General features: G+C 45.2%; 1 protein-coding gene across 1 annotated transcript in view; it reads right to left on the bottom strand.

Moving 5' to 3' along the window:
- FBN2 (fibrillin 2) overlaps positions 1-14,000 on the bottom strand; it is a 255,889-nt gene that overhangs the window by 44,165 nt on the left and 197,724 nt on the right. Inside the window, exons 38-41 of the mRNA XM_015405784.1 lie at positions 12,973-13,041; positions 10,139-10,264; positions 9,465-9,590; positions 8,483-8,635 (exon numbers count right to left, since the gene is read on the bottom strand). Coding sequence (XP_015261270.1) covers positions 8,483-8,635; positions 9,465-9,590; positions 10,139-10,264; positions 12,973-13,041 — 474 coding nt within the window. The remainder of the gene's footprint in view (positions 1-8,482; positions 8,636-9,464; positions 9,591-10,138; positions 10,265-12,972; positions 13,042-14,000) is intronic.

The raw sequence follows: 14,000 nt of genomic DNA on the forward strand, positions 1-14,000 counted from the left end.
GTACAGATGACCACTCAAAGATCATTAGTTACAGGTAAGCAACCTATTGATCTTCTTCGTGGTCTCTGTGCATCACACCTCTGGGAGACTAGCAAGCAGTACATGCCTACCTGGAGGAGGGAGCTGAAGGTCCTAGATCTGCGCTGCCTGCAACACCGCTCGACCAACTATGGAACGCTGATGAAGACGTACATCAAGGGCATAGTGCTTCACAAACGTGTGAGGAGTAGCCCAAGTTGCAGCATTGCAGATATCCTCAAGCGACACACCTCGTAGGAAGGCTGTGGATGTAGCCACCGCCTGGGTGGAATGTGCCCTTAGCAGACCCGGGAGTGGCTGCTTCGCCAAATAGCAGCGAAGCTTAATACTCTTCACAATCCATTTGGATAGATGTTGGGATGATAACTTCTTCCCTTGGGTAGGTGAAGCATAAGAAACAAACAGGGTCGGTGACTTTCGAAAGGGTCGAGTTCTATTCAGATAAAAGAGCAAAGCCCTTTTAACGTCCAACGAATGGAGTCAACGTTCTCCATCAGTTGTCGGGGACAGGAAGAACACTGGGAGGACAATGTCCGCTTGTAGATGAAACTCTGAAACCACTTTTGGTAAGAAAGAAACATCTGGAGCCAACGTGACCCCACTATGATGGAAACTCAGGTGTGTGTGTGTGGGGGGTCACAGTAAAGTGCTGACAGCTCACTCACTCTCCTGGCGGAGGTGACAGAGACCAGAAAGGCTGTCTTCCAGGACAAAAGCTGCAGACTACAAGTAGCCATTGGCTCAGAGGGACTGCCCATGAGTCTTGTGAGCACCAGAGGTAGGTCCCAGGCTGGCGTGAGGCCGTGTGATGGAGGGAAGAGGTGGGTTGGATCTTTTAAGAACTTTTTAGAACTTTTTGGTCTGAGGGTGGGAGAAAACAGAATGACCATCGATAGGTGAATGATTAGCCGAAATGGCAGCTAAGTACACCTTTAAGGAGGCACAGTGAAGGCCCAAGTCCAAACGAGACAACAAAAAACTAAAGATCGCCATCAGGTCCAATAGGGGTGGTGGTGATCCTGACGGTCAGGTAGGACAGGAATTTCTTCCACTTCCCAGCATAAGAAGTTCAAGTAGATGATTTACGACAGTTCAGTAGGACATGCTCAATCCTGTCTCTAACCGTCAAAAGAGGATACTCCAAGCTGTGAACTTGAGACACTGCACATCGTGATGCAGTATCTGCCCCTTCCCTGCAAGGAGGAGATCCAGAGCCGGGGGGAAGTGGATGAAGGAGCCCTTGGATAGATGAAGCAGAAGGGAGAACCAGTGTTGCCAGGGCCATCAGGGAGTGACCAGAAGACAACGTGGTTTCTCCCGCACCTCCTTGACGAGTACTCTGGAGATCAGAGGAATCGGGAGGAAAAAGGAACACGTACAGGTGCGACCATGGGACGACGAGACTGTCGCCTAGGGATAGCAGATCGGTCCCCGCTCTGGAGCAAAACAGACAACATTTCCTGTTCTGGCATGTTGCGAACATGTCCACCTCTGGGCAGCCCCAAAGATGAAAAATCGATTGGAGGTAGCTCCAGTTGAGCTCCCATTCGTGGCCCAACGCACCTCCTCTGCTCAAGAAGTCCACTTGTATGGTCAGAGTTCCCGGAAGATGGGTGGCTCTCAGGAACGTGCTTCACGACTGACATTCGTCCCATATGTCCAGGGCCAGCTGGCACAGTGCTCTGGAAATCATGCCACCCTGCCTGTTGATATAACACAGGGCCGTGGTGTTGTTGGTGAGGACAGTGACCACCTGATAGGCCACCAAGTGTCGGAAAGATCTGAGTCCGTACTGCACGGCCAGCAACTCCAGGAAATTGATGTGATGGTGGGCTACATGGGACTCCCATCGAGCCCCGATGCAAAGCCCCTTGAGATGTGCACCCCAGCCCCACAGAGACGCATCTGTTGTCAACGTCAGTGCAGAAGTGGGTGGGTGGAATGGCACTCCCGCCAAGAGATCCACCAATGCAGGGAGTCCAAAACCTTCAGTGGGAGGACAAGATGAAGGGATAAAATTTCTGGACGAACCACAGTTGCAGCAGCTGCACGTGGAGTCTGGCAAAGACAATTACAGTGGTGGTAGCCACCATCAAGCCCAATAGCCGTTGAATTTGTTTTGCAGAGGCACTTCCCATCCTGTGGAAGAGGTCCACTAAATTGACAATGTCCCGTGCTCTCTGAGGAGGGAGAAATGCCTTGCACAGTAGAGAGTCCAAAATCGTTCCTATAAATTGCACCCGCATGGCGGGGAGGAGCATTGACTTTTTTAGGTTTACCTTGAGGCCCAGAGATTCCAGGGTGGTCAAAGTCAGTTCGATGTGGTTGAATAGGGATGCCTTGGAGTCCGCTACCAGCAACCAATGGTTGATGTACGGGAAAATTTGAACAACCATCACCTTCATGAAAACCCTTGGGGCTGTGGATAGCCCAAAAGGGAGGGCTTTGTACTGGTAATGTTTGTTTCCTACCACAAAGCGGAGGAACATACAGTGGGAAGAGTGAATGGAGACATGGAAATAAGCATCCTTGAGGTCCAACACCACCATCCACGCCCCTCGATTCAGGAGTGGAAGAATGGTTTGTAACGTCGTCATCCTGAATTTTTTTTGTAAATGATGAAACAGTTCAAGTTTCTGAGGTCCATTATGGGGCGGAGGCCTCCGTCCTTCTTCGGGACCATAAAATAGCGAGAATAAAACCCCTCTTGGTGTTGAGTTACAGGCACCGGCTCTATGGCATCGTTTTGAAGAAGGGTTTGCACTTCCGCCAATAGAACCTCTGAAGTAGGGGTGACAATGAAAGCCTACAGCCATACCACCCTGAACACGCCCGATCTCGTCTGATCTTGGAAGCTAAGCAGGGTCGGGCCTGGTTAGTACTTGGATGGGAGACCGCCTGGGAATACCGGGTGCTGTAGGGTGACAATGAAATGAGCAGCCGAACGAAGTTGGGAAAACTCTATGAGGTACCCCGTCTTGATAATTGAAAGGACCCACCGGTCTGACGTTATAAGTTTCCAGGCAGACAGGAACGGAAACAGGTGGGTGTGAGACTCTTGGAAGATGCTGACGTCAAAGATTCTGCTTAGAAACCCTAGGAGCTTTCGCTCCGGATAGGGAAGCAGGTGAAAACTTAGGCTTTCCCCCCATAAGGTCGAGAAGAGCTGCCAGGGGAACATTGCCAGTGTGGCTCAGGAGAGGATTTTGATGAAGATCTATGGGACCACTGCTTGGTCCAAGTCTCCCCTTAGTATATTTAGCACCTGAAGTGACTTCCAGGTTATGAGACATTTTGATACTTTTATCAAGCTCTTGAAGCACGATATTGGTAGTGGAGCTAAAGAGTCCAGCGCCCTTGAAGGGAAGATCCTCAACAATTGTCTTGGTATCTGGCTGCAGTGCTGAGGAGCACAGCCATGCATGCCGCCGCAGGGCAACCGAGGAAGTGAGGGTCTTTGCCGTGACGTCTAACGTATGCTTGGAAGCATTTAGTTGGTGTTTCGCCAGAAGCATGCCTCCCTTCTGGATACATCTGGTTTGGAGATTGATATCATCCGGGAGAGCAGCGATAAACTCTGACATTTGCTCCCATAAAGCATACCGGTATCGGCCCATACAGGCAGCATAATTGGAGGTGTAGAACTTTCTGCTGTGTAGAACTTTCTGCTGAAGGAGTCAAGTTTCCTACCTTCCCTATCGAAAGGGGAAAAATGGCTGCGTTTGCCTTTAGCAGAAGAAGTTACTACAACGGAATTCGGTTTTGGGTGGATGAAAAGGAACTCTGCTCCCGTTTCTTGCACCTTGTACATATGCTCCATCCGTTTGCTGGAAATAGGGATGGATGAAGGATGAGCCCAGGGAGCCTTGGCGGTCTGTAGCAAGACCGAAGTCATGGGGAGGGTGAGCACAGTTGAGGTGTCCATCTGGACAATATCAAAAACCGAGTCTGTAACTGCCGATGGTGGTTGCACTGTACCCTGTTTCCCCGAAAATAAGACCTACCCCAAAAATAAGCCCTAGCAGGATTTCTATGCATTTGTGGTATAAGCCCTAGTGTGTCTTCTTGAGAAAAAATAAATATAAGACAGTGTCTTATTTTCGGGGAAACATGGTAGGCAAGGCTAGGCTGCTTGCCATTCGCTTAACTAAGTCCCCATAAGACGCTTAACGTCCTCTGATGGAGAAATTGGAAGATCATCTCTCACTTGCTGCTGAGGGGAAGGCTCATTTGAAGGGTGCAAACTCTCCGAACCTGACTGAGAGGAATCGGAGGAACTGGAACGGTCCGAAGGTTTGGAAAACGACATTTGGAAGATCGGTGTTGACAGCACCGGCTCCAATGGTTCCTTGAGGTTTTTTGATGCAGACGCCTGTGCAGCGGGACACTTAGCGCTCTGTTGTGACAGGCGAGGTTCAATAAACTCCGGTGCCGGGGGAGGGTCTCGATACCGAGAGAGCCGGGAGGAAGAAGAGTGGCGGTCCCAGTCCGAAGAAGGGTGCGGGGGAAGCCACGGCATCGCTCCTATGAAGGGATAAGCCCCGTACAAGTACTGCCACTGGTGCTAGTCCCAGGTGGGAGGGGCTGGAAAAATCCCATAGGTCGATCCCGATCATCGGGGCCAAACAGTGGCGGAGGGGGAACAGCATTCGCCCCTTGTTCTAGATGCAGGCTCTCAACACCGGGGGAGCGAGGAACCTGGGTCAAGTCCATGTCCTGATCGGAATCAGTGGACTGGGTGGGGTGAAGCGAAGGCGACTTAGATGCACCTTGTAGCTGCCCACGGCCAAGTAAATCAAGTGAAGCAGCTCTGGATGACGTCACTACCTCAGCTTGGTGAAGAGTTAACAGAGTTTTGCTGAGAGAGCCTTTCTTGTGCTTCTTACACTTGATAGGCCAATCGTCCTTGCCCTCCTTATGTTTTTTTTGGAAGGAGTATGGGCTTCAGACTGCGATGCTGGGATCGAGCGTTTCAGCTTCAATCGGTTGACATCGACTTGAGACGATGTCAAAGATGGAACGGCCGTCGACTCTGATGCAGGCGTCGACATGGAGGCATTGCCAGAAGAGTCTTGCGATGACGCCAATGGAGAGAGCGCGATATCCAACAGCGCAACTCGGAGTCTAGCTGCCCGATTCTTCCTTGTCTGCTTAGAGAACTTGTAACAGTGGGTGCAAGAGTCCACTTGGTGCGATTCCCCAAGGCACAAAAGGCAAAGTGAGTGTCCGTTGGAGGGCAGGCGATTTTGCTACCGCATTTCCAGCACCATCGAAAGAAACCCCCCCTGGCCACAGGACGGAGGGAGGGGAAAAAATCTTCACCGGAGCAGAGATAAATCCAAAGAAACTATAAACCACTTTCCTAACTAACTACAAAAAAAAAAGAGAAAAGGGGCCTATAGGCCAAAATTGCTACCAACCAAGGCGGAGAAGATCCTACCAGCACGGCAGTCCGAAGAGAACTGGTGGGATCATCGTGTGCCCCTCCCCTAGTCATGCGCAGTGGAGCCCCGCACATGACTGGGAAGCGGGCACGAAAATCCCTTTTGCTTTCCATTATACCGATCGGGGTCAGCGCAGGCGTACTATATCCCAGAGGTGTGATGCACAGAGACCACGAAGAAGATCTATCTGATACTTTTCATATAACTGGATCATGCAAGTTGAGCTCAAAATCTAACTAAAATATGCATATGGTTTTCTAATTATTATTGTTAAGAGGGAAAAAAGCAAAAATATCAACAACTTCTTGATTTTCTAATTTGGGAAGTGTATTTTTAAAAAGTTGTAACTCTAATGTACAGCTTAGGAACCTGAACAGAAGAGGCCTCTCTTATTGATTAACAAGGGGCTCTGCCCCTGCTCACTCCACTCAGCACCCCCTCCAGCTCCCTGGGGTCACGCTATCTGATGCTAGTATGAATACTGAATGAACAGTTTTGCCATCTGCCAAAAGAGCTGTAGCAATGCCAGATGAAGCAAGTGTAGAAGAAAGCATTTTTGTTGGTGAGCTGTAGGCAAAATAAGATTTACAACAATTGTCATACTCTGCCTATCTCCCCAACAGACACCCAAAGTGGCTTACATCATTCTTCTGTCCTCCATTTCATTCTCAGAACAATCCTGTAAGGTAGGTCTGACTGAGAGGGTGTGGCTGGCTCAGTCAACCAACAACCTTTACTGGAAGAATAAGGATTCAAACCTGGATCTTCTTGATCCTAATCAGATATTCTAATCACTACACCATACATGCTGTGATAAGTCAAGGAAGATGTTAACCTCCTTTTGTTTTGCAAGAGAGGTCTTATTTTCTACCCTCCCTAGCTGTGCTGCCTGCCCTTGCTGGCTTCCTACAAGTAAACTGTTTTGTCCACCGCAAATACCAGAGGAATGTTTGGGAAATATTCTGTGCCAGAATGGTATGATTCCCTACATCCTAAAGATGGCTGCCAATTTTGAAACCCCTAGCTTTACTTTCTGATGAATTCCAGGCACAAACAAACAGCTTCCATTGCAAAAACCTGGACCAAGATGTTCTGGTTCCCTTCATGTTCAGCACAGCAACTCACACAATCATCCTGAATCTGGTTGCAAAGTTTGAGGGTCCTAGGCTTATTTTCAGATGAGTTATGTCTGCACAAAACAACCATAGTTTCCATTTCTAATAGCATTAGAGGGACTTTTGGAAATAGCCTAGATCAGGATGTCCCAAGTCCCTTCATTTTTTGCACTCTCATCATCATCATCATCATCCTGAACTGGACGTCCAATTTTCAAATGCCTACCTTTGTTATCTAGTGCACTGTGCCTGCCAGAGACAACCATTCCTTCCAAAACACAAAGTGTGTTTGTGTGTGTGTGTGTGTGTAGGTTTCGGATGATTATGCTGCCCAGGATGTTCTGGTTCCTTTCATATTTGGCTCTGCAACTACCTTGACTATCCTGAAGCCAGTGGCCTATTTTGATTTTCTATTATGCATGTGACAGATGGCCAGACAGACAGATTCTTTCATTATTATAGGAGACACTCGGGATCAGCACAAACTTGGCCTGCTTCGGAGCCCCTGAACTAATGTTCGGGGAAGGTGCCTTCCCTGAACACTCATCGGACTTTTGTCTGGTTCAGCTGTTTGGACCATTTAAACCTAACAGCTGAGCAGCATAGGTCTGCAGCTAACCTGTTAGGTTTAAATAGCTACAAGCCATTTCACCGGTTGTTTTCACTTCGCCCCGCTTCAAAGCAGGGGGAAGCAAAATGGACCAGTGAAATGGCTGCCAGCCATTTCAGCCTAACATCTGACTGATGCATCCGCCCTGCAGTTAGGGTTCAATGGTTGGCAGCCATTTCACTGGTTGGTTTCGCTTCCCTCCCCCTTCGAAGCAGGGGGAAACGAAACAGACCAGTGAAATGGCTGCCAGCTCTTTCAGCCTAACAGTTGATGGGTGTACCCGCTCCGCTGTTAGGCTGAAATGGCTGTGAGCCACTTCACTGGTTGGTTTCACTTCCCCCCACTTCCATTTTACTAGTCCCCACAGCCATTTCACCAGTCAGTTTCGCTTCCCCTGCTTCCAAGTAAAACTGACTGGTGAAATGGCTGACAGCCATTTAAACCTAACAGCGGGGCAGGTCCACCCATCAGATGTTAGGTTTAAATGGCTATGAGCCGTTAAACCCATCAGTTTTGCTCCCCCCTGCTTTGAAATGGGGGGAAGCAAAAAAGATGGATTAAATGGCTGGCAGCTATTTAACCCTTCCAGGGTGATCCACCCCTTTCTTAAGGCCATGGAGAAAGGAGGATCCACACTGGGTGGTTCAGTTTGGGGCCTTTTTTTGCTAAGTTTGGGGACTGCCCTGAACCCCAAACCGTATTTTTTTGGTTCATGCTCATCCCTAGGAGACACACTGGCTCATAGGACTTTTGTGGAATATTCCTAAACTGTTTCAGATTCTATATCTATATCTGTATCTATATCTATCTAGCACCTTTACAGAACAACTGATTTTTGTAAGTACAATAAGTTTCCATTCATTATTTTCTTTAACTGCTGGTATATTTCAAGACATTGAGTATCTCCAGTTCAAAGTGAGAAAACAGGGCTTAGGATACTAAATTTGTAGTACTATATGCTGAATCCAGGAGCAAAATGTATACTGATTTTATTCAGTTATTCAGTTGTTGACTACATCCCTTTCCTCAGGTAACTGGACTTCTGGTATGGAGGTGGAAAGAGAGAGACTGAAGGAACTGAATCTAATATTTGCTGAGACAAGCAAGCATTCACTGATGGCCTGTGAACAAAATCCTGGTTCACAAACTAACCACACATAAGATAGACAATGGTTTCCTGTTGTGTCTCTTCAGTAGAGGGTTTTGGTACACAATTCCTGAATATTTTCCAACTAAGGTTATATACAGCAAATTGAGTTAACAGCAGTTTTTACCTGTTCCTGGAGTTGGACATGGTTCACAAGGCTTGTTCCAAGCTTTCCCAACATTATAGGTGCAGCAACACATCCTCTTGGTTACGTTAAAAGGCAGCTCATTATCACAAGATGTTCCATTATAGCTTCTATAGCAAAAGCTCTTTCTCATATCTGTATGTACAGAAAGGTCATATGTACTTGTTACAATCATCTTAAACCATACACTTATTCCCCTGTATATCCTATGATGATCTCAGTTTTGTCTCTCAATCATTGCCTCAATCAAGTGTCCAATTAAGTGGAGTAGAAAACACTTCAATGAGATATATTTTTGTAGTTTATTGAAGGAAATTGGGGCAAAAGTGAAAAAGGTGACAAATTCAGGCATTTTTATACCTTTGATGAGGGTATGATGTCATAAAAGGCTCACCAGAAGGGGGAGATCCAGTTCATTATTAGGTTTATTGAATTACCCCAAAAACAACTGATCATAGAGGATTATGAATGAACTAATACAACTTGTTCTTGTACTAATACAATTTGTTTTAATACAACTTGTTCTTGTAGTGTTATTGATTATTCAAAGCTTTACAAGGTGGTATAATTAGAGAAAGGGAGATAGGAGAAAAATAATATTGCAAATGCATAGGGAGGGGGAGCAGCAATCTCTGTTATATGTGTTTAGATGTACATGTACCTTAAATCTTGGTAAACATTGTTTTGTGATATGCTAAAACTGAATACAACAAAACCAATTTGAACCAAAATTCAACTTATTTTATAAACATACATGTTTAACATTACTTTAGTTGAAAGATACATTACACTTGATCATCTCATTAAAAAATGCTGCCTGATTATGAGCCTGGTGGCAGTAGTTGCCAAGTCACTTCTTGAGTGGGCGACTATAAGCATATTCTGTTCCTTTGAGGATTTGTAGGCAGCTTGCTGAGGTCTGTATTCTCCTTGCTAAATGGAAGAAATGTGAAGGCTGACATACCCATACAATTGTGTCCTCCATTCACCTGCATGTATTCTGGAGGGCAAATACAGGTATAATTGCCTAAGGTGTTGTAGCATGTCCCAGGGCCACAGACACCAGGATGTGCAACACACTCATCAATATCTGGAAAGATGAAATAACAGAGTTTAGAAACAAAAAGCAAGCAAGTACAAATTGAACTACACCAGAGTTCCTCAATTGGAGAGAAGAAAGCAAACAACATTAATTAAGATTTGATTTCTGATTAAATTTCTTGGTTTCCTCATTTAATAATCACATTAATTAAAATGTAGTCACATATTCATGCATCCCACTATAAGACAATCTCATTATATAATGGAAAATGTTTGAATTTTTCTTAATTTATTATGTGTATATGCCTGAATAAGGCCAAATTCCTAAACATGTTTATTTTAAATCAGTGAGGCTTGTTTCTAAGACTATGTATTTAGGGATAGGATGTAAGGGAGGTAGGATCTTTTCATTTACAGTACTCGATAGCTCATTTGGGCAATTTGGTATAGTTTTCACAGTTTAGAATATACAATGTAATATTCACTTTCTGCATAATATTCTGAACAGGAGGAGAAGAAAAAGGTCTGCAGGGCAAAACATTGTTTTGCGAAAGGAAGCATCTCCTGCCAGGGTACAGGAAGTGGGAGAATTTGTACCTTCACAGATACGAGTTTCTTCACTGAGGTAGTACCCATGGGGACATTCACACTGAAAGCTGCCAAAAGTATTGATACAGTTTCCACCTTGGCAGAGACCAGGCAACTCTTGGCATTCATCAATGTCTGAAAAGAAAGAGAAGGCCATGTTTTCTAGCTGACAGAAGTTACATGAAATGCTATATGAGTTCAATTGAATAAAATCAACTTTTGCTTCAATGGTTCTAAGTCTACACACCATTATAAAATATAGCTTGATGCTGCCAAATTAAGTATTTTCAACTGCCTCCGTTTCTCAATTATCAGTCCCCCCCCCCACTGGCATATTCTCCCATGGTCCTGACTTGTGCCTTTTTCAGTGTCTGCCCTATGCCTCTGGAGCAGCCTCCGAGAAGGGGGGCTCATACCCTCCTGGCATTCTGGTGAGGCTGCAAAACAGACCTGTTCTGTAGTTTTGGGGACAGCTTGAGCCTGGATGAAGGTGGAATACCCTACTAGTTGGTGCATAACTTGTTTTAGTTTTTGTTTTTAATGTGTTGTTCAGAGATGCACATTTAGATGTTTCCATTCAAAATATACACCTATAACCCCTCCCTCGAAATTGGGCTGCAGCCGAGCGAGGAATTGAGAAGCGGCGGCGACATGGCGGCAGTCAGCACGGAGGAAATGAAGAGAGGCAGTGACATCCCAAGGAGGCGGTTGGCTCGGCAGCTGATGACATGGCCAGCAGGAGGACGTCCGGAGCCGTAAGGACGTTGTGACGCCCACCGCGGCTGCGCACCAGGGCCCATAACCAACAGCCCCCGAGAGGAGTCGCCAGAGAGCCGAAAGAACAGCGGAGGCCGCGGAAAACACACCAGAGAAAAACTGGAAGAAGTCGCCCACTCGCCGGACAAACAAACGATCGGAGCCGGGAGGGTACCTGGTAGGGCTTCCCCCACCCCAGACGTACTGTGGCTATAGTTAGGGTTTCTGCATAGGTCTCTGCACCATGCACCGTGTAAGCCGCTCAGAGCAATTTGGGGGTGAGCAGGATACAAATAGAAAGTATAAATAAATAAATATAAATAAAAATGCATAACCATTTATATTTTGGCTATATCCAGGTATCCAGAGCAATATTCTTAGAATACTGGTAATCAGGTACCAAAGATTTCTAGAAATATTAAAGAATATCCGGGGTTAGCATTTTAAGTCTCTCAGCCCTGTTTTTCTTCCTTTTGACAGGTTTCCTGGGAAATGGGAGGGAGGGGAGGAGGTAGCTCCCCCAGGTAATGAGATCAGATGTTAGGGGGAGCACCGGAACTGTCTGCCCAATCATGATGATTCTCTCTCAGCTCTCCATGGCTCTTTGATCATGGATAGAGGATTAAAAGCAAGCCTGGATGCAGCTGGACTCCAGTATGAGATTCTTTCATAGTGCTGTGTGCTTCTGCTGTTCAACTCTGTCTGTGCCTCACGTTAATTCTGCAGCCTGCTGCTGTCTGCCTGAGAAGACCTTCTTGTTCTCTGTCTGGACATCTTCAGGACTGATTTGCCCACAGCGGACCTTGTTTTAAAATATTATTTCAAGGGATTTTTGGTGGGGTTTTTTGCCCAAAGGACTGTGGTTGGAATAGGGGGGAGCCTTTGTTTTCGTTCTAGTTCTTAAACATAGTTTTCCTTGGTTTTGTTTTGTGCTGTTTTTAAAAGGGTTTAAAAGACTGATTTTGTTTGGATGAGTTCTCTTCTTTCACCTTGTTTTATCATTTTTAACTACTTTGTGATTTCTGTTTTTAAAAGGTTTTAATTTTTAAAAGGTTAGTGCTTTTGGGAGGGAGAATCTTTTAAGTCATCTCGATATGCAGGCTTAGGAACTATCAGCTGATGCTTCTTCAGGGGGAGAGAGAGGCTGGTGGTGTGGCTGTGTAGGCACCAGCCAGCTAAGAGGGAAAACCTCCTTTGGTGTTCTGCCTTCCAGGTCTCCTGTAGGTTAGGGAAGCCACGCATCCCTGATGGAGATGTTTGGTGCAGCTGGAAGGAGTGGATGAGCAGAAGCATGCAGTGCAGAGGGTAATTTGCCTCACTGGAAGGATAATTGCTCTAGATGGATAGCCCTTTTCTACTGTTGTGGATGTAGGCTTCTACAGGCTGCTCCAAGATGCCTGTCTCTGGTACATGATCTCTGCTCAAGACACACTGAGCAGGACTGTGGGGCCCTCCCGGTTTAGGGCTGCCAGGGACCACATGAAGGCACAGTGGTCCCATGCTTGTGGAAGAGCTGTGCACCTCACATCCACTATTTGGACCTGCCCTCAGTTGCAGTATGCTTACCTCTTACTGACTGTCCACTGGTAGCAACCTGAGGATTTTCTGGGTGGGGGTAGGGGCTGCTTGCCAATAAGATAAGAATCAGCAAAATGAATGAGGTCCAGGTAGCATCACTAAAGCACTGTCTATCTCTTCCTTGGCAGCAGAGTGCCAAGTTTCAAAACACCTTCTCAATGAGCCCTTTTAATTTTACAGAAAACAAATTGTGGATTAGTGGGAAGAGCTTAGCAGAAAGAGAAGTAGGGAAGGGTGCATAGATCTGAATAACTGAAAACTAATTTCCATACATTGTGTCATGATTCAAATGACCAGAACAATGAAACGTGGTTGACAAAACATACAGTTTCTTCAACAGAACTTGCTGATTAAATTTACCGGTCTAATTCTGCAATTCCTTTATCTCATATGCAGATATACAGTGAAAGTGGCTCTCAGTTTTGCTGCCTCCCACCTGGAGACATTTTACAAAATATGGCCTTCCTTTTAGCAAAAGTCATAGTGGTCAATGATCAGGATGAACTTACCTTCTAAAATAATAGTTATGGGATTTGGTCTGAATCCTTCACCCCCTGGACAGAGAGTATTATATTCACCTAGACAAAAGCAGCACAAATAATAATAAAAAGTGAGAAGATTATTTCATTTGGTTTTCTCTTTGTCATTCAATTGTTTAGTCCATGCGATGTCTACTATTTATGCAACATGAAATTTACCATCCTAATATTAAATCAGACTTTATTGTACAGAACCCTATACTTTTGATCCTAAAACTGAACCTTTCACACAAATTAACTTTCTCTGGAAAGCAGCGCCAAGGGTACCATATGAATTGATGCCTATGGGGACAATCACAAGCATCAGATGTAATAGTTGACAGATTTTTTAAAAATCTGAAATACAAATATCTGAAAGCAAAAAAACACAAAACAATTTCTGTCCTCATGATAGTCAGAGTAGCCAGAGGAGAAATATGGCATTAAAATTATGACGAGGATTACGATAATAACAATAGTAATAATGGTATTTTAACAAGTATCTTGGGTGCATTTGCAGACACACATCACCCTTCAGACGCTACTGATAGGCCACAGGGATGTCAAACTGATCCACCAAAAATACATATTTTCTTCAGTATGTACAGCAGCCCTAATATCCTTTCTGTTTTACACACAGGATGGATCCACTGGTTTCCTTCTGCTAAGTGAGAGACCTTTTGATGGAAGAAGACTTTTGTTGGAAGCACTCAATCATCAAACAGGAGTCATCCTCCAATGGAAGATCTTCTACAAAGTAGAAGGGAACCATCCAGAATAATTTATTTGATATAAATAAAATCAAATAAATAAATATACAGAAAGTATACCATACAGAAAGTCAACATCTACTGTGTGTGTCACCACTGACAGCAAATGCAAGGATTCTGTTTAAGTTCTGAGAACCTAGACATATTGCATGATATACAGAACCACTGTATGGATGACTTTATCGGATTTACTCTTCATGGTATATTATTATTAGTTTTTTCATCACCGCCTGAGCTATATAGACATAA

This window comes from Gekko japonicus, unplaced genomic scaffold, assembly GCF_001447785.1.
Source record: "Gekko japonicus isolate JY-2015 unplaced genomic scaffold, Gekko_japonicus_V1.1 scaffold126, whole genome shotgun sequence".
NCBI classification, from domain to species: Eukaryota; Metazoa; Chordata; class Lepidosauria; order Squamata; family Gekkonidae; genus Gekko; species Gekko japonicus.